At 43.6% G+C, this 20,308-nt stretch overlaps 1 protein-coding gene across 1 annotated transcript in view; it reads left to right on the forward strand.

Annotated features, from left to right (window-relative positions):
* The window catches only part of LOC133446731 (FERM and PDZ domain-containing protein 1), an 81,939-nt gene extending 61,631 nt beyond the window's left edge, over positions 1-20,308 (forward strand). The window contains exons 9-16 of the mRNA XM_061724750.1: positions 350-475; positions 563-682; positions 2,396-2,532; positions 5,797-6,016; positions 8,059-8,241; positions 8,370-8,511; positions 9,307-10,518; positions 15,186-20,308. Coding sequence (XP_061580734.1) covers positions 350-475; positions 563-682; positions 2,396-2,532; positions 5,797-6,016; positions 8,059-8,241; positions 8,370-8,511; positions 9,307-10,518; positions 15,186-18,700 — 5,655 coding nt within the window. The 3' untranslated portion in view covers positions 18,701-20,308. The remainder of the gene's footprint in view (positions 1-349; positions 476-562; positions 683-2,395; positions 2,533-5,796; positions 6,017-8,058; positions 8,242-8,369; positions 8,512-9,306; positions 10,519-15,185) is intronic.

A 20,308-nucleotide genomic window follows, 5' to 3' on the forward strand; every position in this document is an offset into this window, starting at 1 on the left:
TTTCAAAGGAGCAACTTCATCTAAAGCTGAATGCAACAAATCAGCAGTGTTACTAGCAAGGAAATCAACATCTACAACATCAACATCAACATCAACATAGTTAACATCTGTGTTGGAGCCTCCGGGTTCAGATGTCAAGCTGAGGTTGAAAAAGAGCTTCTGCTTTACATTAAGTTCTTTTTAATATGTAATTCAATCATCCAGATATTACGTCACATCTCTTTGATAGAATGGAAACCATACCCAAAATGCTTCCCCTGAGGCTCCCAACTTCAGTTCAGCTCAGCAAACATGCCTCCTGATGTTATGAAATATTGACTCTCAAGATGTAATTTTCCTTTCACATCAGGACATTGTGATGACTCTGAAGGAAAAGCTTTCTCTGAGCCGTATTGAACACTTCTCCCTGGTGCTGGAGCAGCAGCACAGCAGCAACAAGCTACTGCTGCTGCATGATGAGGAGAGGATACTGCAGGTATCCATGCACACGTGCAATTAATCACTTCACACGTTGCTCACAAATGCGCTTTAAATTCACGAATGTGTACGTGTGTGTCTTCAGGTGGTGCAGAAGAAAGAGGTTCATGCCTACAGGTGTCTGTTCCGCGTTTGTTTCATGCCCAGAGACCTCCGGAAGATGCTGCAGGAGGATGCAACTGCCTTTGAGTACCTCTACCTGCAGGTAGACCGATGAGAACGCACATCACAGCTGCTTTTATGCATTTATTTATTTATTCGTCAGAAATTGTAGGTTTTCCATTTTTTTATATGTTCATAACTTATATCCCTTTGATCAGGGTGCGTGTGTGTGTGTTTATGCAAAGCAAACACACAACTGACTGCTCAGCTGAGGCCCAGAGCTATGTTTTAATTGGACAAATTACAATCCCAACAATGCAAAATGTAAATGAAATCAGTTTGATCTAAACTAAGAAGACACCAACAGTAAAGATGTAGAACGTGGAAGAGAGGATATATGTGCTGCTGGGTCTGTGACTTGTGTTCGATATTAAGTTAAAAGGTGAGAGTGAGAGAAACTTCAAGCGGAGACGCTTTTTAGTTTTTTTAGTTTGTCTCGGCACTGCTGAAAAGTCATCTGGAGCCGCGAGTAACTATGAAGAGACAGAGCTCCTGGTGGATCTGGTCGTTCCTTATCGCCCGTCTAGATCCCTTTTTAATTCTCTCCTCAGCACCAGGTTTATGAACATCTGCGCCTCAGAGTTGGATCATGAAACAGACTTTTGCTGCCATTGCTGGTGGAATAAAATGAACAAGAATCCGTCAGAGTCGCTCTTTCATTGATGTCACATCCTGACTCAGACGTCTGACTCCAACCCCCCGACCAATCAGTGGCCTGTAGTGTGATGACGTCAGATACAGCCGACTCAGCTGCTTAGAACCTCGGCAGAATAGATACAGAAAAGTATCTACTCGGCACGTTAGACCCCTAGTGGAAAAGGCGCCAAACTGAGGCGAGTGGAGTCGGGCTGAGTAGGTACTAGTGGAAAAGCGCCATTAGTAGGTAAGTAGTACAAACATGAAACACCTGGAGGAAAAACTTGTAACTAATGAGTTGACTTTAGAGGTAGTTCAGGCAGGCAACAGGACACATGCACAACTTCTACACTCCAATGTCCCCCAGTAGCCAAAACATGACTGCTTTTGTATTGTTTTTCTATTGGCTATATGTTATTATGCATTATTGGTTCTGGTTTTCCTGAACCATAATCAGCAGCTTGAAAGGGATCTTTTTGAAGTATTTTTCAGATTGCACTCTGTTAATTTGAACACGTCAAAGCTGTTCAGGACGTGGCTTATGTCTTTGTCTGCTGATACCGAGCTGTTTAATTTCCTTTTTTTATGAGATTTGCTGATTTGTTGTAATCGGTTGTTATTTACAGTTTACAGTATCACAACTTTGCTGGATTGATTGAGCTGGAATTGAAAATAACAAAATATCTGAAATGATGTATCTGAATTGTACAAGAATAGGAATTTAACATTCAAGCAGTCGCCTCACGAGAAAGTCTGTTGTTATATTTTTTTACAAATGTCTGTACTCAGATGTTATTACAGTCTGATTGATGTACAATATTTGAACAGTTTCCTCCAAAATGACATGTCAAAACTGAGTGGCATTTTCAAACTATTTTAGAGAGGAATAACGATAAATAAATCAACACTGAAAATCTACAAATCTACATATTTAACAATTATAATCTCACTTTGAGTCGATCTGGTCAAATGAAACAAAGGTCCATGACCATCAACAGGGAAATTCTTAGTATTTGGTTTGTTTAAGATGCAAAAACGTCATCATGCTGTCGGGGATATTGTACTGAGCTGTTTATGATGTATTTGTGTGTGTCTGTGTGTATCTGTGTGTGTGTGTTAGGGTGTGAATGATGTGCTGCAGGAGCGCTACGCAGTGGAGATGAGGTGTAACACTGCTCTGCGACTTGCTGCGCTGCACATTCAGGAGAGGCTGGTGAGCTGTGGACAGTCCCCCAAAGCCAACTTAAAGATGATCACGTGAGACACGCACACACACACACACACACACACAGACACACACACACACACACACACACACACACACACACACACACACACACACACACACACACACACACTCACTCACACACCCCACAAATTTACGCTATATTTGTCATCTACTTGCAGTTCTAGTAAAAAGAGTTCATAACAAAGTAGGTGTCCTCAATGTTTTTTCTAGTTTGAAGAGATATTAATTCATTTGAAGCTGCAACAGAATGTTGCAAAATTTGTTTCACAATCACATGGAAAAAGACATTACACCCTCTTTCACATATACTGAAATAAAAAAAATAAATCATCATCTGGTCCTTAACAGGTCTTAAAATTCAATCTTCTACAACCTTCTTCTACCTGCTGTGGTCTTGAAAGAAGAAGGTATTATTTTCAACTGAATTCATAAGTTATGAAGTAGACTTCATAATGTCCAAAGGTCTGAACATCTCCAAGGTTACGGTGACAGATGTTGCTCTATCTGGCCATTCTTGTGTTTTCTTTGAGAATTGCATTAATGTCAACAGAAGTTTCCAGGCAGAGATCATCAAGAAACTGTACATAGGTGAAAATACCAGAGAACTGTTAAGTCACATCTCCTCATCTCCTCACTCCTCCTCCACTCACCTTCAGTAAATGGGCTTGTGGATAAATTCAATGTTAGAATTATTAGTATTATTGATACCATTGCTCCCACCAAGGTGAAGGTGATCACTGCTAAAAAGAAACATCCATGGAGAAATGCTGCCCGGGTCAAAGCTGAGAAAAGAGTTGAAAAGCTGAGAGAAGGTGGGAGGAAACTAAATTACAGGTTCATGACATCTATAAAGAGAGACTGGGTATATATATACACCTATATACATGATATCGTTGCCACAAACAACAATAATGCACACACTATGTTCACTACTGTTGACAAGTTAAATCTCCATGAGTCAGTGGACCCTGGACTTCTATCCAACCGTTCCTGAGATGAGTTTGACTCTTTCTTTACAGACAAAATTCAGAAAATCAGTCAGTCAGTGCTCCTAGACGCAGGATATGTGCCACCTTTGTGTCCAATGAGAGAAACCTAAACCCAGTTTTGTCCAGTCATTCACAACAACCTGGATGACATCATACAGCACCTGAACTTTACCACTTGCAGCCTTGATACTCTGCCAACACATTGTATGTCCTCACATCTTCTAGACATTGTATATTATTCTCGCTTTCAGGCATCTTTCCTTAGTGCCTAAAACAGCCGTCATCAAGCCACTTTTAAACAAGAACAGTCTAGACAGGTCACTTATGAACAGCTATAGGCCCGTATCAAACCTCCCCTTTCTTAGTAAAATCATAGAAAAAGCTGTTTTTCAACAGCTGTATAACCTCCTGACACTAACTGACTGTTTTGGTGTCTTCCAGTGAGGTTTCTGGCCACACCACAGCACTGACACGGCTCTAGTAAAGGTCCTTAATTACATCCTCCAATACGGACAAAGGCGACATTGCAGTCTTGGTCTTACTGGATCTCAGTGCTCCATTCGACTCAGTCGACCAGAACATCTTGATAGACCGGTTGAAGAACTGGGTGGAACTTTCTGATACAGCACTGACTGTCACAGCTCAAAGACAGAGAACCCAAATGCACGACACCAAACACAATCAGAGTCCAAGAGGCTTTAATCAGGGTCAAAGGCAGGCAGGGGTCAAAACCGGGTAGTCAATCAGATCAGGCAAATAATCCAAAGGGGCAGGCAAAAATCCAAGAACCGGAATCAGGCAGGGTCACAGACAGGCAGGCAGGCAGGCAGAAAACTGATCAAAAATCGGGAACGCTGGAAAGTGAGGCACAAACACTCGACAATCTGGCAAACTAGAAGGTGGAAATGGGCCGGTATATAAGGGGAACTGATGATGAGGGAAACCAGGTGTGGAGCTGGCAGGGGAAGCACAGGTGAAGGGAATGAGTGGATTTCTGGCTGATGAGGGTGGCAGGATCTGGAATGACAGGAGAGTGAGTTAACAAGTAAAAAAAACATATCCAACTGAGAAACCATGACACTGACCTGTTTGGGATCCTGTCTAAAAGACAGGGACTATTTTGTGTCTTTAGAAAATTGGAGCTAACAAAAAAATAACGTGGGGTTCCTCATGGTTCAGTTCTGGGGCCTCTGTTGTTTAACATTTATATGCTCCCACTACCTCAAATTATGACGAAGAACAACATGTGTTACCATAACTACGCAGATGACACACAAATCTATATAACTATCTCACCAGGAGACTACAGTATAATACAATTCAAACACTGATCAAATGCATTGATCAAATTAAATAGTGGACGTGCCAGAATGTTCTTCAGTTAAATGATGAAGAAACAGGAACAATAGTCTTTAGAGTCAAGGAACAAAACCAGCACTCAAGCAGTAAATCTACAAACAAATAGCCAAGCCAGAAATCTGGGAGTGGTTCTGGACTGAGACCCGTATTTTAACAGCCCCATTAAGACAGTAGGGAAGTCATCCTGTTATCCCCTAAAGAACATATCGAGAATTAAACAACTGATAACTCCAGTTCTTAGATCAATACACTGGCTTCCTGTCTGTGACAGATGTTAAAATCCTCCTGTTAGTGGTTTATAAATCTCTGAATGGTCTCGGGCCAAAACACATCTCTGATCTCCTGGTCCATGATGAACCAACCAGAACCCTCAGGTCGTCAGGGTCACATGTACTTTCTGTACCCAGAGTTAGAACCAAACACGGTGAGGCAGCGTTGAGCTTTTATGGTACCCACCTATGTAAAAAACTCCCAGAATGCATCAGTGCTGCTGAAACTCATTTGCTTTAAGTGAAGGTTGAAAACCTTTTTATTTACTGCTGCATTTCAGTAATCTCCCACAATGCACTACAGCCTTTGTTTCTTGCATCTCATTTGTTTTATTCTTTTTAATTCATGCCTGTCTTTAATTGTGCTTTTAAACTCTTTTACTTTTTAATGCATTTTTTAAAAACGTTTTATGTAAAGCACTTTGAATTGTCTTGTTCATGACATGTGCTGTACAGATAAACTTGCCTTGCCTTGCCTTACCAGTTTATACTACCGTTGCAGTCCTGGAGCATTTTAATTAGATACATTGGAAAAAGAAGTGGTTTGAGTTGAGAGCTGTGTCACTCCCACATCTATCAACACATCCAGTAATCAGTTTCCTGCTTTTCTAATCTTGCACAGGAATATAAGTTGTATTTCTATTTCTTGTTCCAGGAAGACTTGGGGCATAGAGAACTTTGTGTCTTCCACATTGCTAAGAAACATGCGTGAGAAAGATCTGAGGAAGGCCATCGGCTACCACATGAAGAAATGCCAATCACAGCACGATGCCAAGCAGAAGGGCCTGTCAGTCGATCAAGCACGGATCAACTACCTGGAGGAGCTGAGTGAGCTCAAGTTCTTTGGAGGGAAATCCTTTGGTGCCACTTTGATGGTAAGGTTTTCTGGATACAGTATGTGTCGCTTCTTCCTACATGAGGGACCCAAATAGGAATAACAGTCAAAGTCAAGTGAAAGGAGCAACATTTTACGATTAATTGCATATTTAACATAGAAATAAGGAGGTAGAAAAACTGATGGAGGTGCAGAAAGTGAGGAATGCCAAGTTAAGCAACATGATAATCCAACAAATCTAGGAACAAGATTGAGTTTCACAAAACCATCTGGAATGTCCTCTGTTGAAGTTGATGGAAAAAAACCTGTTTTTACAAAAAAATATACTTGAGATGGATGGATCTGTCTGCTTTAAGTAATTAGTCGATAGTCAACCTGCACCTGCTGATGTTGAACCATGGTTGGTCCAAACTGTTGAGCTTTAGCCACAAATGGATTCGATTTTGTTGTGATCATAACTTGATTTAAAAATAAGTGAGATTCAAAGATCATGACAGAAGATCTAACCCCAAATCCCAAAATGTTTAAAAAAATATATGAAAGATGAAAATGTATGCATGAATGAATGAATGAACAGAGCAAATCTTGCGTTTCTTTTGACTTCTATTTCTTTATAGACAGCATGAATATGGCATGACTTTTCTTGTCAACTTCATTTTAGTTATACACACACATATACATTATTTTTGCATTTCATGTCTGCAACTTCTAAAAAAAAAAAAGGTTGGGAGCGGAAAGCTTTTATCACTCCGTAACACTCCTCATCTTCGCAGAAGGGTGTTCTGGCATTGAGGATACCAAACAATGAAGTGTTCCCGTTCTTCTTCTGCCTCATTCTTTTTGCAAACACATCTTATTGTGGTTCAACAGAATCAGGTCATTGTATATTTTGTTCCAAATGTATCCCCACATTCTTTATTGGGGACGGGTCAGAGCTGCAGATGGGCCAGCCAGGCACTTGTACCCTCTCCTTCCTCAGCCTCGTCTCCATGGAGATCCCAGGAAAAAGATGTTTCTTTAAAATCCCAGAGGTGTACATATTCTTTTCCAAGGACATGGCTCCAGCACCAGACCATCACAGAGCCTGGCTATTGGACTTCTTACTGATAAAAGTCTACAAGGTTCTTTTCCACTTCTTCCAAAGAGGAGAATACTGATTCATCTGACGACACTACACATTTTCTCTGTGTAAACCGTAAAGTTTGAAGTGTGATGTCTGGCAACTTGACGAAGGTTTTCCTGAGTCAAGTTTTCCTGAGTTGTCCATGTGGTTATATCAGCTATTGATCAACTAATTGTGGATGCAGAGCTGTCTAAAGGAGACCAGGGGTGTTGAGCCTAGGCGGAAATATAGTTCTGCGTCAAAACGGCGCCGTGCCTACGGCGTGTGGTTTGGGTCGACGCAGACCACACGCCGTCACCTGCGCCGTCACTGACGCAAACCTCCCGAAAATTGTAACTACGCGTTGAGGCGACGCAGACCACACGCAGACGGAGAGAGCTGTGATTGGTTCGCTTGGTAGCAATGCATTTCCGGTTTCCGGTTTGAAGCAGTAGTGAACTTTCAGGGCTCTTTTCTTCGTTTATGTGTGATTTTTTTGGTTTTGGTTTTTTGCACAATAGTTGTCCTTATCTTTTTGATTCACTGTGACCGTAAAAAGTCGGATAAACCATTCAGAAAAAGATCGCTAACTAGCGGTCGCGGGGGGTGTGCACCGCGGAGAAATGGAGGTTCACGATGGCGTCACGGCGACGGCGTGTGCTCCGCGTTGGTTTGACGAAGCACCTTAATTCAGCCTTAAGCCTGCACTCTTGAACCCTCTTAAACTCCTGGTTTCTGGTTACATTTAATGAGATTATAAACTGCACAACAAGAATTATGCAAATGACCAGTTAGTAAGGCAAAACTGTAAAATATCTTGGGATCATACCGTCTGCTAAGAGATGAAAATGTAAATTTAAAAATGCCACTTTCCATGTTGCTCTGATTGGGCTTGTATAAGAGTTTGAAAATATAGTTTCAGTCCCCAATTCTTTCTCTACACCCCCCCTTGTTTGCCACCCATCCCCTCCACCCTTCAGCTCCAGGACAGGGAGTCTATGGTGACCCTGTTGGTAGGAGCGCGCTACGGGGTGAGCCAGGTGGTCAACCACAAGCTGAGCATCACGACCACCCTCACAGAGTTCACCAGCATCACACGCATCGAGCTGCTGCCTGAATCCGACAAGGTCAGCCTGGTCAAAGTGTACCTGCAGGACATCAAGGTAAGACCCAGGAGGACACAATGCACAGACTCAAGCACAAAAGGAAATACAACTACAAGCCAGCAGTGATGATTGTTCACTCCAGCCTCGTTTCACACCATCCTGTCCTCTTTTTTTCTTGCACAAAGCCCATCACTTTACTGCTGGAGGCAGCTGCAGCGAAGGATATGTCCTGCTTGATAGCAGGGTACTGCCGTGTGTTTATCGACCCCGATCTCAACGTCTTTCCCTGGATAGATGACAAGAGGCACAGAGTCTCTGCTGAGGAAGGTACAGAAACATTTCATAGAGCAGCAGGCAAAAGTTTGGACTCTCATTGAACTTTCTGTTTCTGTGATTAGAAAAGCAAGTGGGTGTTTTCTGAAATACATGAGGTTAAGGTTGATACACCGCTTCAATATTTGATACAATAATAGTTCCTTAAGTCAGTCTTTGAGAGCTTAATAATTAATGTACAAAAAACTGGCCAAAGAAAAAGTATCACAGCTTGTAATAGTCTTAGAAATTGCTTAAAGAATTAAAGCTCTGGTTTTGGGTATTTTTATCCATTTCCACTGCAAAACATTTCTAGTTCCTGCATAAAAAGCTATTTTCAGCTCTCTTTATAGATTTTCAATATGTTTAGGCAGACGGTTTTTGAGGGCCACGCTAAAAACTCCAGTTTACACCTTTTTAGTATGTCCATTATGGACTATCAAGTGTTTTATGGATTATTACTTCAGGACAAAGCTTAGTCAATCCCTGCTCACAACAGTGTTAGAGTGTGGTCTTCATGAGATCCAGTGGAGTCCTGTGGACTTCTTCTAGTTCTGTTGGAGAGATTTCTGCTGGTGAAGCTGCATGGAGATACTTAGTGTTGCCCATAGTATGTATTTCTTTTGGGCTTCATTGTTATTTTTAAAAAATGGTGAAAAATGTTATATAATGTTCAACGAACAAATCCACAAGGGTCTGTACATCAAAGAAAACATAAGATGTCAGTAGGAGGTATTAACTTTTGCACAACTGTATATTGTAAACAGCACATTCGTGGTGCCCTGTTTTCATCTGGATGTATCGTTACAGGTTACGTGTCTCGACGTGCGAGTGACACGGAAGACTCTTCAGACTTGGACATGGAGCCGCTGCTCGACCTGGCGCCTCGGGATGAGAAGCCCTGCCCTCGAGTCAGGTCTTCATCAGACCCAGATGGAAGGAAAAAAAAAGAAAGAAGGCGCATGAGAAGTACAGATGGTAAAGAAAAGGGAAGCAAACCCTGGGAGGATAAAAAGCTAAAAGGAGACAGAGAAAAGGAAATGTCTTCATTAGATAAAAATCAGGGAGGCGAGAATAAAGACACGGTGCACATGGAGGAAATTGACAGAAAGCAGGACGTGGGACAAATACAACCTGACATAACAGACATTGATTCACTGGTTGGACAAAAACAGATGTCTGGAGGTGGAGAAGAGTTGCGAGCAGCCGAGGAGCAGCCATCAGTTTCAGAGGCATCAGATTCGTATCAGACTGACTCTCGCGTCATCACCAGCCCCTCCAGTGACTCTCTTGATGCCCTGGAGGAAGATGACCTTATTTCGTGCTCCTCCCATCGGCTTCACCTACACTTGGACAGGCATGCTCAGCCTCACCTCCTCGCACCTCCTCCAGCTCACTCCCATCCATTCATCCACCTAACAACTGTCAACAAAGGGGGAGGAGGTTGCAGGAGGTCAGGTGATGGAGCTGATCCCCACTTCCTCACAACCGCCTCCACCCAAAAGTGTTCAAGTAGCCGCTCCTCAGAGGACAGCTCAATGTGTTTTGCTGAGCTCTCTTGCCTCGATGACCTGCCAAGTCCTCCTGAAGCCAGCGAGGAAGATGACGATGAAGAAGAAGAGCTAAATAGGAGAATTAAGCTTCAGGAAGAACTAAGTCTGAAACTGAGGAATGCAAGTGATGGAGGAAGTGCAGGAACACGGGTCAAACTGCGTTCACTATCTCCTTCCCCCTCATCCCCCTCCTCCCACATGGATACGGTGTTTAACTTTGACCAAAGAGACACTCGCTGCTACTACAACCTCTGCTCCAACATCACCCCCGACAGCGCTCGCAGCCTTGTACATCCCAGGGAAGCATGGGAGGAGGAGGGAGAGGAGGGGAAGGCTGAACACACGGAGTCCATCCCCATCCTGCAGCCGCCTCCCGGCTTTGGAGACAGCAGCTCCGACGAGGAGTTCTTTGATGCCAGAGACCGCCTGAACTCACCCGACGATCCGACCTCAGGCACAGTGCCAAGAGGTGATTTAGTTTTATTTAGCTTGAGAGCTCGATCACATGGCGTTTCTGTCATTTTCAAGTTTTTTATCTTTGCTGCCACCTGGTGGCTGAAACTGTTACTACATAAAACTGACACCTCACTAATCGTATGTTGAACAGCAAATCACCTCGGTCAGTAATATCCGATCCGAGTTGCACATGACGCCAGCGCTGGCTTGTGTTTTCAGTAGAAAGCAAAAGATGAAATTATGAACTTGAATACATGAAGAGCAATAAAGTATTTCTGATTCAATTCTGGTAAAAGAAGAAACAATATTACGTACCGAAGTAAGTTTTCAGACTAAAGCCTGCAATAAAATAAAATTAAGTTACACATTCTTTTTCTATCATCTGATAAGTCTTTAAAGTGGCACAAAGGAACTTTTGCCATATTTAGCTGGGCAGTTTGCCCTATAGGTGTAGAGGTTAAGCCATTTATAGGAAACTTGTCCAAGATTCACTTTTGTTTAGACTTCTCTTCGGTCGCTCTCTTGACTTCTCTACTGTCATTACTTTCCTGTCTCTGTCATGATGTCCACTGTAGCTTTGTGGACTTGTTTCATTGGGACTGGTGTGTGACCCAGTACCATCAAGAGAGAGGCAGTTGTCCCAAGAAATGACCAAACTTTTCACTTATTAACTCAGTTAGTTGTATCTGTACAGGGCCCAGTCACAACAGAAGCCAACTTTACGCAGGTAAAAAACAAGTTCAGTCCAATTATATCCTCGGTGCAATCCATCGTAATTTAATTGATCCGCTTTATTCTCATCGAATCCAGATTCAAAATTCATGTATGCCAAGTAAGTAATAAAAGTAATAAAACAGCAGCCCAGCTGAGGAAACCAATCTCCACCCTGAGGAAACACGAGGCGGCAGTTTATACATTTCTATCAGTTGAGGAAAAAATATCAAATTCCTAAAAATAATCCTGAGAGGCTGATGATTTTATCTTTCCTTGTAATCGGGCTCAGGAAAATAGATCATAATACAAATCTGGATATGAATTAATTAAGCATAATGGAACTGATATAAATACAAGAGTTGAAGAATCAAAAAGGCGACTGTCACTGCATAGCTACTGTGTTGTGACAGAGACTACAGAGAGGTGTGACTGCAGACGGACCCTATCCTCATACAAATACACAAACGCTGAAAAAGCACACACCTGAAAGAAAACAATAATAATTAAAGCTGCAAGCAGCGATGAACGGGCCCTCGCACGCACGGCCACCGCCCCCCATAAGCATATCAGAAATGACACCACCCACGACTTCCTATGTCAAACCATTCAAAAGTTATACCAGAAAAAAGGGACAACCAATCAGAAGAAGGGGCGGGGCTAATTCAGGCCAATGAAGGTCAAGGACTCCATACAGAATCTGATGACACCACCCACGACTCTCTATGTCAAACCATTCCAAAGTTATAGCAGAACATCGGGACAACCAATCAGAAGAAGGGGCGGGGCTAATTAAGGCCAACGAAGCTTAAGGACTCATTACAGAGTCCCATGACACCACCCACAACTTCCTATGTCAAACCATTCAAAAGTTATGGCAGAGAAAAGGGACAACCAATCAGAAGAAGGGGCGGGGCTAATTCAGGCCAATGAAGCTTAAGGACTCATTACAGAGTCCCATGACACCACCCACGACTCTCTATGTCGAACCATTCAAAAGTTATGGCAGATAAAAGTATTCTAGGGGGCGCTGTTGAGCCGTTAGGCCACGCCCATTAATGCAAACCATGAAATATCAAATTTATCGCCAAGTCTGGCTTGCATGCAAAATTTGGTGACTTTTGGAGAACTATCAAATATTGACCAATCAGATGAAGGGTGGGGCGCGCCTTTTGGTGTCTAGCGTCGCCACGGTAACACTTTTGAAAGAGAAAAGTAATGCGCGTAGTCGCAGGATGGAGACGCACATTTTGATGTATAACACACTTGGGGACACGTTACGGTTCGGGCTGAATTAACTGCCGAAGGAATGGCATAAATTTCGCCAAAATGACACGATAAATTCAAAATGGCCAACATCCTGTTCGGTTTGGGCCATGGCTCCAAGAGACTTTTGTTTAAGTTGCGCCATGATACAGGTGTGTACCGATTTTCGTGCATGTACGTCTAACCGTATCGTGGGGCTTGAGGCACAAAGTTTTCAAGGGGGCGCTGTTGAGCCATTTTGCCACGCCCATTAATGCAAACCATTAAATACCAAATTTTTTGCCAGGCCTGGCTTGGGTGCAAAATTTGGTGCCTTTTGGGGAACTATCAAATATGGACCAATCAGATGAAGGGGGGGTGCGCTTGTTGGCGTCTAGCATCGCCACGGTAACACTTTTGAAAGAGAAAAGTAATGCGTGTAGTCGCAGGGTGGAGACGCACATTTTGATGTATAACACATCTGGGTTCACGATACGGTTCGGGCTGAATTAATTCTCGAAGGAATGGCATATATTGCTCCAAAATTACGCGATTAATGCAGAATGTTCAAAATGGCCGACTTCCTGTTCGGTTTCGGCCATGGCGCCAAGAGACTTTTCTTTTAGTTGCGACATGATACAGGTGTGTACCGATTTTCGTTCATGTACGTCAAACCGTACTATGGGGCTTGAGGCGCAAAGTCTTTTCGGTCTGGACCAATCAGATGAAGGGTGGGCACGCTTTTTGGCGTCTAGCGTCGCCACGGTAACGCTTTTGAAAGAGAAAAGTAATGCGTGGGGTCGGAGGATGGAGACGCACATTTTGATGTATAACACACTTGGGGGAACGTTACGGTTCGGGCTGAATTAACTGCCGAAGGAAGGCATAAATTTCGCCAAAATGACACGATTAATTCAAAATGGCCGACTTCCTGTTCGGTTTCTCGACATGACGCCCAGAGACTTTTCTTTAAGTTGCGCCATGATACAGGTGTGTACCGATTTTCGTGCATGTACGTCAAACCGTATCGTGGGGCTTGAGGCACAAAGTTTTCGAGGGGGCGCTGTTGAGCCATTTTGCCACGCCCATTAATGCAAACCATTAAATATCAAATTTTTCGCCAGGCCTGACTTGGGTGCAAAATTTGGTGACTTTTTGGGCATGTTAAGGGGGGCAAAAAGGCCATCACTTTGTCAGAAGAAAAATAATAAGAAGAAGAAAAATTCCTGCAAATACAATAGGGCCTTCGCACTGAAGGTGCTCGGGCCCTAATAAGAGTGTTATCTCTCTTGTTTAGCTGTGCAAATTAAAGGAGGAATGCTTTTGGGCTGTGGGAACAGCAGAACATTCTATGGGCCTGATTTACTAAGATCCTAAATAAAGAGTACTAAATTGCGTGTGCACTGAAAAAGTTTGCACGTGCTGTTGTTGTGTGTTTTGCGGGTGATCAACTAAGAATGCTTGCGCAATTGATAACAGGTGCAAACCGCAGTATTTAAATGAGGTGTTGCGTGTCTTACGGTTTGCGCTTGGAGAGTCTGGATGGAAAGCAGGATAGTCGCAAGCGCAAAATGAAATTTGACGAGTTGGAGTTAGAGATATTAGTGGAAGAGGCAAAAAAAACACATTCATGAACTACAGCAAAGAAATTTAAACATTACCAAAAGAAACGCAATATGGGAGAAAATCTGCAATAGAATAAATGCAGTTGGTAACACAAAAAGAACGGCAGATGAGGTTAAAAGAAGGTGGCAAGATATAAGGCGAAGAACTAAAGAAAAAGTGGCCTTTAATAAAACTTTTGCAACCATTTTTAAAATAGCATGCAGCAGAATAAAGACTCTCTCTCTGCGTATTCTTTGATTTTGGCGATGTCGCCTCCTTGCCACAATAACAGCAGCCATCGGTGCGTAATGCTGGGCAGATTAGCACCTTCCTTTCGAACGTATTAAATACAGACGCAATCACAATCCCCGCAATTACTTTCAGGCTCATTGCGTGTGGTAAATGAACCTATTTGCATTTTCCCCTCCCAGTATTTAGCGATTTCTGGCGGGTACGCACCATATTGATTATTCATCAGGGCAAAAGTACTAAATGAACAGCGTGTGCTATTTTGCTCATTTGAGAGGCGCAGTCCTCTTTGCACGCTGTTAGTAGATCAGCTCGCACATTGGTTTGCGGGTGATGTCAAGTTTGCACACGTTTTTACGCACGCAAACCTTTAGTAAATCAGGCCCTATGAGTGTAAAAGGAAGTAACTAAATGATTCAGGACTGGAAAGTAGTATTACCCTAAAGTAAATATTGATCTTTTTAAATAACTTTTCCTCAGTTAGTCAGTGTTTTCAGTCCCAAGTAGTTTGTTTGTCCAGAAATGAGACATGATAGCCTCAATGAAGTCTAACAGACAAATCAGTCAATTCTGCTTGTATGCTTGGTTTCTGCAGCTTTTTAGCTGCAGGTTATCCAGACAAAATGTTTGGGTGGCATCAAGGAAACAATTCAACAGTAAGTCACTTCAGCCAGGTAGGAGGAACTTGGGCTCAAGTATGTTGGACACATGTGTGAAAATAATAAAAAGGTTACCAAAGAAATGAAAACTAGACTCTTGTTGGGCGTGCATGTGTTGCTGATGTCTCTTTCCAGCATCTGTGCAAGATGCTGGAAACAGGAAACACAAGTTGGCAGCTTAGCTGAGCTGATCTGTTTTGCTGTCTTTCAGATTTATGCACAGAAATGAAGCTGGACATCCTCAGCAGGCTCAGCCTCAGCGATATCAGAGTCGCTGTGATGGATGCGGAAGAAGAAGGGGAAGAAGGAAAGGATAGAAAACAGGGAGACAAGGCAGAAGGTGGCAGAGAGACATTGTTCCACCTCAGAAAAAGATCCCGAAAGCGACGTTCTTACATGGAAACAGATTACACCTCCAGGGTATCATATCCAGGATCTGATCAGGAATCAAAGCACAACTTGGCCTCCAATAGACTTCTTAAGAGCCTTTTGGCAGAAACTAGCAATGCCCAGCTGCTCAGTTCAGAACCTGAGCCCTCGGGGCAAACCCATAGTATCAGCCCCACTGTCTCCTCATTCACTCACTCTGAAGGAGAACCTGCTGAACTCGAGTCAAAACCCATCCTTTCAAAACCCCGCTCACATGGACCAGGCTCTCTTTCTGCCTTTGAGCACAACATAGAATCGAATGCCCACTCCAGGACCAGGAAACAGGAAATGGAGATGGAACCTGATGCAATGGAATCCAAGTCTGTGACAGATCTAGCAAGGGCCCCATCTCCTACAATCACTGTTGTCCGCTGCCGGGTTGATCCAGACGGGAAGGAGAGTGCAGATCGTAGGTGTGATGGGGAGGAGGAAGGGGAAGAACAGAAGGAGATGGGTAAGGGGAAAGAGGAGAAGAAAGAAGAGTCAAACAGCGTGACAGGAAGTGGGCCTTTCACCAGTCATATGTTTTTACCTGATTCGATTGAGAAGCGGAAGGAAGAGGAAGAAAAGACAGAAAGGATGGAAGGAGTAGCATCCAGCTTGAAGAGACCTCTAGTGGGAGTTCAAATGCCACAAGAAGAAAACACACCCCAAGTGAATAAAAATGATGTTCCAGAGTGTTCAGGTTCCAGTCTGACACAGATAAACACACATGTGGATGAAAGTTTCCCTCTGTCCTATTCACCTCCACCCCCTCCACCATCAAGTCCTCTGCCCCAGCTACCCACCGTGCACAAATCAGGAACGGGTTGTTTGGTGAAAGAGGGAGGAAACTCCAAAAATATGGAAACTTCGAACAAAAGGACTGTTATAAACGATGAGAAACAAAGTGCGGCCCTCAATCCAGAAAGGGCTAATCACACCAATGAAGCGGCGTCACCGGTCACCGTCACAGTGACGAACTGTGACGAAGTCCCTGTTGTCCTCGACTACTCGCTCACCATTAGCGACGAAGTTACAGACAGCACAAACTCAGACAATGTTTTTGATGATGATGATGACGATGACGATGGTGATGTGGCTAACTCCTTCAGTCATGGTTCAGGTGATAAAAACAAAGCCAGCAGTATAACCGCCAAGTGTAACATCAGCGAAGATTCAACCACAGCAGTTAAAGATGGAACACAAATCGCTGTTAAGCCTCTCCCACTTTCTGAAGATCAAACAAGAACTCAATCGGTTAAGGTTGATTACACTGCTATAAACTCTATCACGGCAAAGCTCGGGGCGGTGACTAGCGCCACATCCCCAACTTTTAATTCAGGCAGTTGTCTGAAAGGGGAAGTCTCACTTCCAAATGCCCCATGCTCCGTTACAAACACGGGTAAACCCAAAGCTGACCCCACCATCGCAGGTGCTGAACCTAAAGGGAGTTTCACTAGTCCTAGCTTCATGACGGCTAAAACCACTTCCATATATGACCTCTCCAAGGAGCCATCTCCTCCAGCTCACTTCCTCTTCCAGACCTGTTCTCCAACCTTCATGGGCCGTTTATCTGCTTCAACACTTAGGGGGAAGATTCAAAATTTGCCCCTTTATTTATCACGTTCTCAAGACAGTTTAAATCGAATTGGGGACGGGAGTTCAGCCCAGAGTTCTGCGCAGGTCAAGCCTAGAGATGACACAGATGTCACCATCAAAGTAACAGATGTTGATGATGTCACACAAACTCTTGTTTTCGAGGCTGAAACAGTCGGTGAATCAGCTGAGTCTGACGACTCAGACGCAACGCTCACGGGATCCGAACTGGATGCTGAGTTTTTTCTAGAAACAACCTCAGCTAGCAGTGTTCCTTCAGGGTCAGAGTTGAAAGAAGTAAGCTTTGGGATGCCTGTCCAGACTGAGCCCAAACCCCAGCATCCAAGTCAGTCTCTGTACTTCGGACCCGTTCAGAACACACCGGGACCAGTGACAGAACCTCCAGCCTCTATTATAAGCCTCCTCCAAAGAGATATGAACGGTTTACAGATAGATACTCCTGGACCTCTAAAAGATTCTCCAAAACCAAATATAAAGGTTAACAGTTCAGAGGAAGATATTCCAGGTTATAAAGCGGGCAGTCAATCATGTTCCATTCCATCTGCAATTGTGGTCACCACTCAGAATCTGAACGGGCCAGGACTTGCTTTTCATGGTCAGTCCCAAAGAGTAAAACGGACCAGTAGTGTCAGGCCTTTAATCGGTCTTTGTAGACCTTCAGAGGAAAACTCAGACTCATCAAAAGCACCTTCCGCAGGCTGCAAAATCTTTACAATCTGTGAGGAACCTTCCGAGACAAAGACCCCGGCCGAGGTGGAGTCTGCACCACCCTTGAAGTCTGAGTTTGCTTGCGACGCTGTGCTTGTATCTGGGTGTGAGACGGTTGCAGAGAGTGTGCAGGTGCCTCTGGATGCCTGCGGATGTCCAGCAGTTTATACAAACTGCTTCAGAGGGGAGGATAGCTTTGACGATGAGCTGACAGTCTACGAGTTCTCCTGTCGTGCGCAGGGCAGTGGCTTAGCGCAGGCTGCCGGAGTAAGTCTTCCTGTCATGACATCTCCCCCCGTTACCTCTTTTCTCTCCACTTCATCTGTCCACTCCCCCTCCTTTCCACACTCAATCCTTTACTCTTCCTCTACCTCTGAGCTCAGCCCTCTCCTCTCGCCTCTGTCAGAAACCTCCGACTCTGACTATGTGTCTCAGACGCACAAGGACACAATAAGCGATCTTGGTCAGCGCCGCTACCCTGAACCTCCTGCAGGTTTCCAAGTTCTCCGCAAGGATGTGGACAAGCTGCTTTCTATTTTGGAAAGTAGTGGTCTGGACCGATCTGCGAAAGTTCATGGAGGACGTCATCTGAGGGACACCTGCCCTGCACACTTTACAGAGAACAAGAGGGTGCTCCAGATGGAGGCCCGGAAACTGATGTCATGCTGCCAGAAGGTGGTGGGCACTGGACAGAGCCCAGAGGAAATGCTTCAGTTTTTGGCTGACAGTTTCCGGACCCTTGTGGAGCTGGCAGGTGTCTGCCTCTGGTTCTCTGGTTGCGACAGATGTGACCGGAGGAACGCAGAGGCAGTTACAGGCCTGGCAGATGTGGCCCGCTCATTCAGGGACTTCTGTCTGGCAGCGGAGCGAGCCAGCAGCAAACGCAGCTGCCAGGACCTGAGCACCAAGCTACTGGCCAAACAGTGCACAGCGCTCACCGCGTCCGTCTTCTGCCTCACTCAGCTGTTTCGCACCCTCACTGCACTATGAGTGGAGCACAACCTGCGAAGGCTCCATCCACACTGTGTCATCGGTGGGCCTACGGCTGCTGCAGATGTGGCTGAACCTTGAGCTGTGACACCCTTGATGCGTGTACACGTGGGAACCCAGTTTACAGCCTAAATAACCACAAGAACAAATCATAGAGCCGGTTATCAGGGATGAGATCAGACAGAGGTGCCTGTGCTGATTGACTTCATGCTGCACGAGAACTGTCGCCCACAAAGCTGACAGTCGGTCAGACTGTAGAAAGGCACAAGCTGCAACAGCAGAGTCCATAGTACCGAGGCAATGGTGTACTTGAATGTATTCTTTATCTATTAATTTATTTACTTATATAATCAATGACAGTGGGAAAACAAGGAATGTCAAGAGAGGAGGACATTTGGAAATGTTTACAGACAGCTTTATACAGACCCGCAGCAGTGTTCTCGAGTTCACAAACATGTTCACACAACAAATATGCAAAGTAAATGTTGGGCTCAGCTGACTGTTTTACAGTGACGTAACTCTCCGTTTTCCCTGATCTTCTGAGAAGAACTTTGCAGTTTACTAATGCTTAAATACTGTATTTTACCTTTGTCCAGGTTGCAGGTGAGGAGTTCTTTTTTTTTTCTTTTTTTTTTTTCGAATGTTACTGTTTACAAAACCAAAAAGCTAGCTTTGAGAAGTGATTTGATCCAATCAAGCCTAAAGCTGTTTGCCATTTTATAAACCTAGTAGTGGAATGCTGATGTATGTGCATTATGTGATTTTATGAAATAACTGGATGAGCAACATTCAGTTTGGTGCAGTTTTGCACACAGATTTGGTATCCATTCATTCACTGATGTGTGCTTATCTGGGACATGTTTGTTTTGATTTATGGAAATATCAGATATAGTTCTTCTCTCATTTTTCATCGCTCTCTTATTCCACCTGCAGTTAAAAAGACTGAACCCGCTTGTGCACGGTGATGTCAGTGATGGTGTTGTCCGTACACTTACTTTCTTAGCAGAACAAACAAAAGCTGTTGGGACAGAAATCTTTAGTTAATAGGAGATGACCAATATCCTGTGGGGAGGACAAGTATGTGAACCCATGAGAATTATCTGGGTTTCTGCATTAATTTACCATAAAATGTGATCTGATCTTTACCTAAATAACAATAATGGACAAACACACTGCTTATCACACAAACACATAAAACATACCCTATTAAAAAAAAAAACCCTTTACAACAAGAGAGTAGTTCACACCAGACATTCTACAAATATGTCTAATCTGAAGCAGGTATAGAGGAATGGTCAAAAACTCACCCTGAACGTTGTGCAGCTCTGTAAGCAGTTGGTTCCTGGATCAGACTTTTTAATAATAATAATTCATTTTATTTCGAGGCGCCTTTCATGTCACCCAAGGTCACCTTACAGGATAAAAACAAGAAATACAATTAAAAATACAATAAAACATCCGTAAAAGCAGCAATAGACAGTATACAAATAACACAACAATAGATAAACAGGGTTTATATTTATATTATATTATTAGGTTGCCGTGTTTGACGTAGGATTTACAGGATTGATGTAGGATTCAAGCAACTCTATCCACATTCTCTGCCAT

Source organism: Cololabis saira, chromosome 1 (genome assembly GCF_033807715.1).
Source record: "Cololabis saira isolate AMF1-May2022 chromosome 1, fColSai1.1, whole genome shotgun sequence".
NCBI lineage: Eukaryota > Metazoa > Chordata > Actinopteri > Beloniformes > Belonidae > Cololabis > Cololabis saira.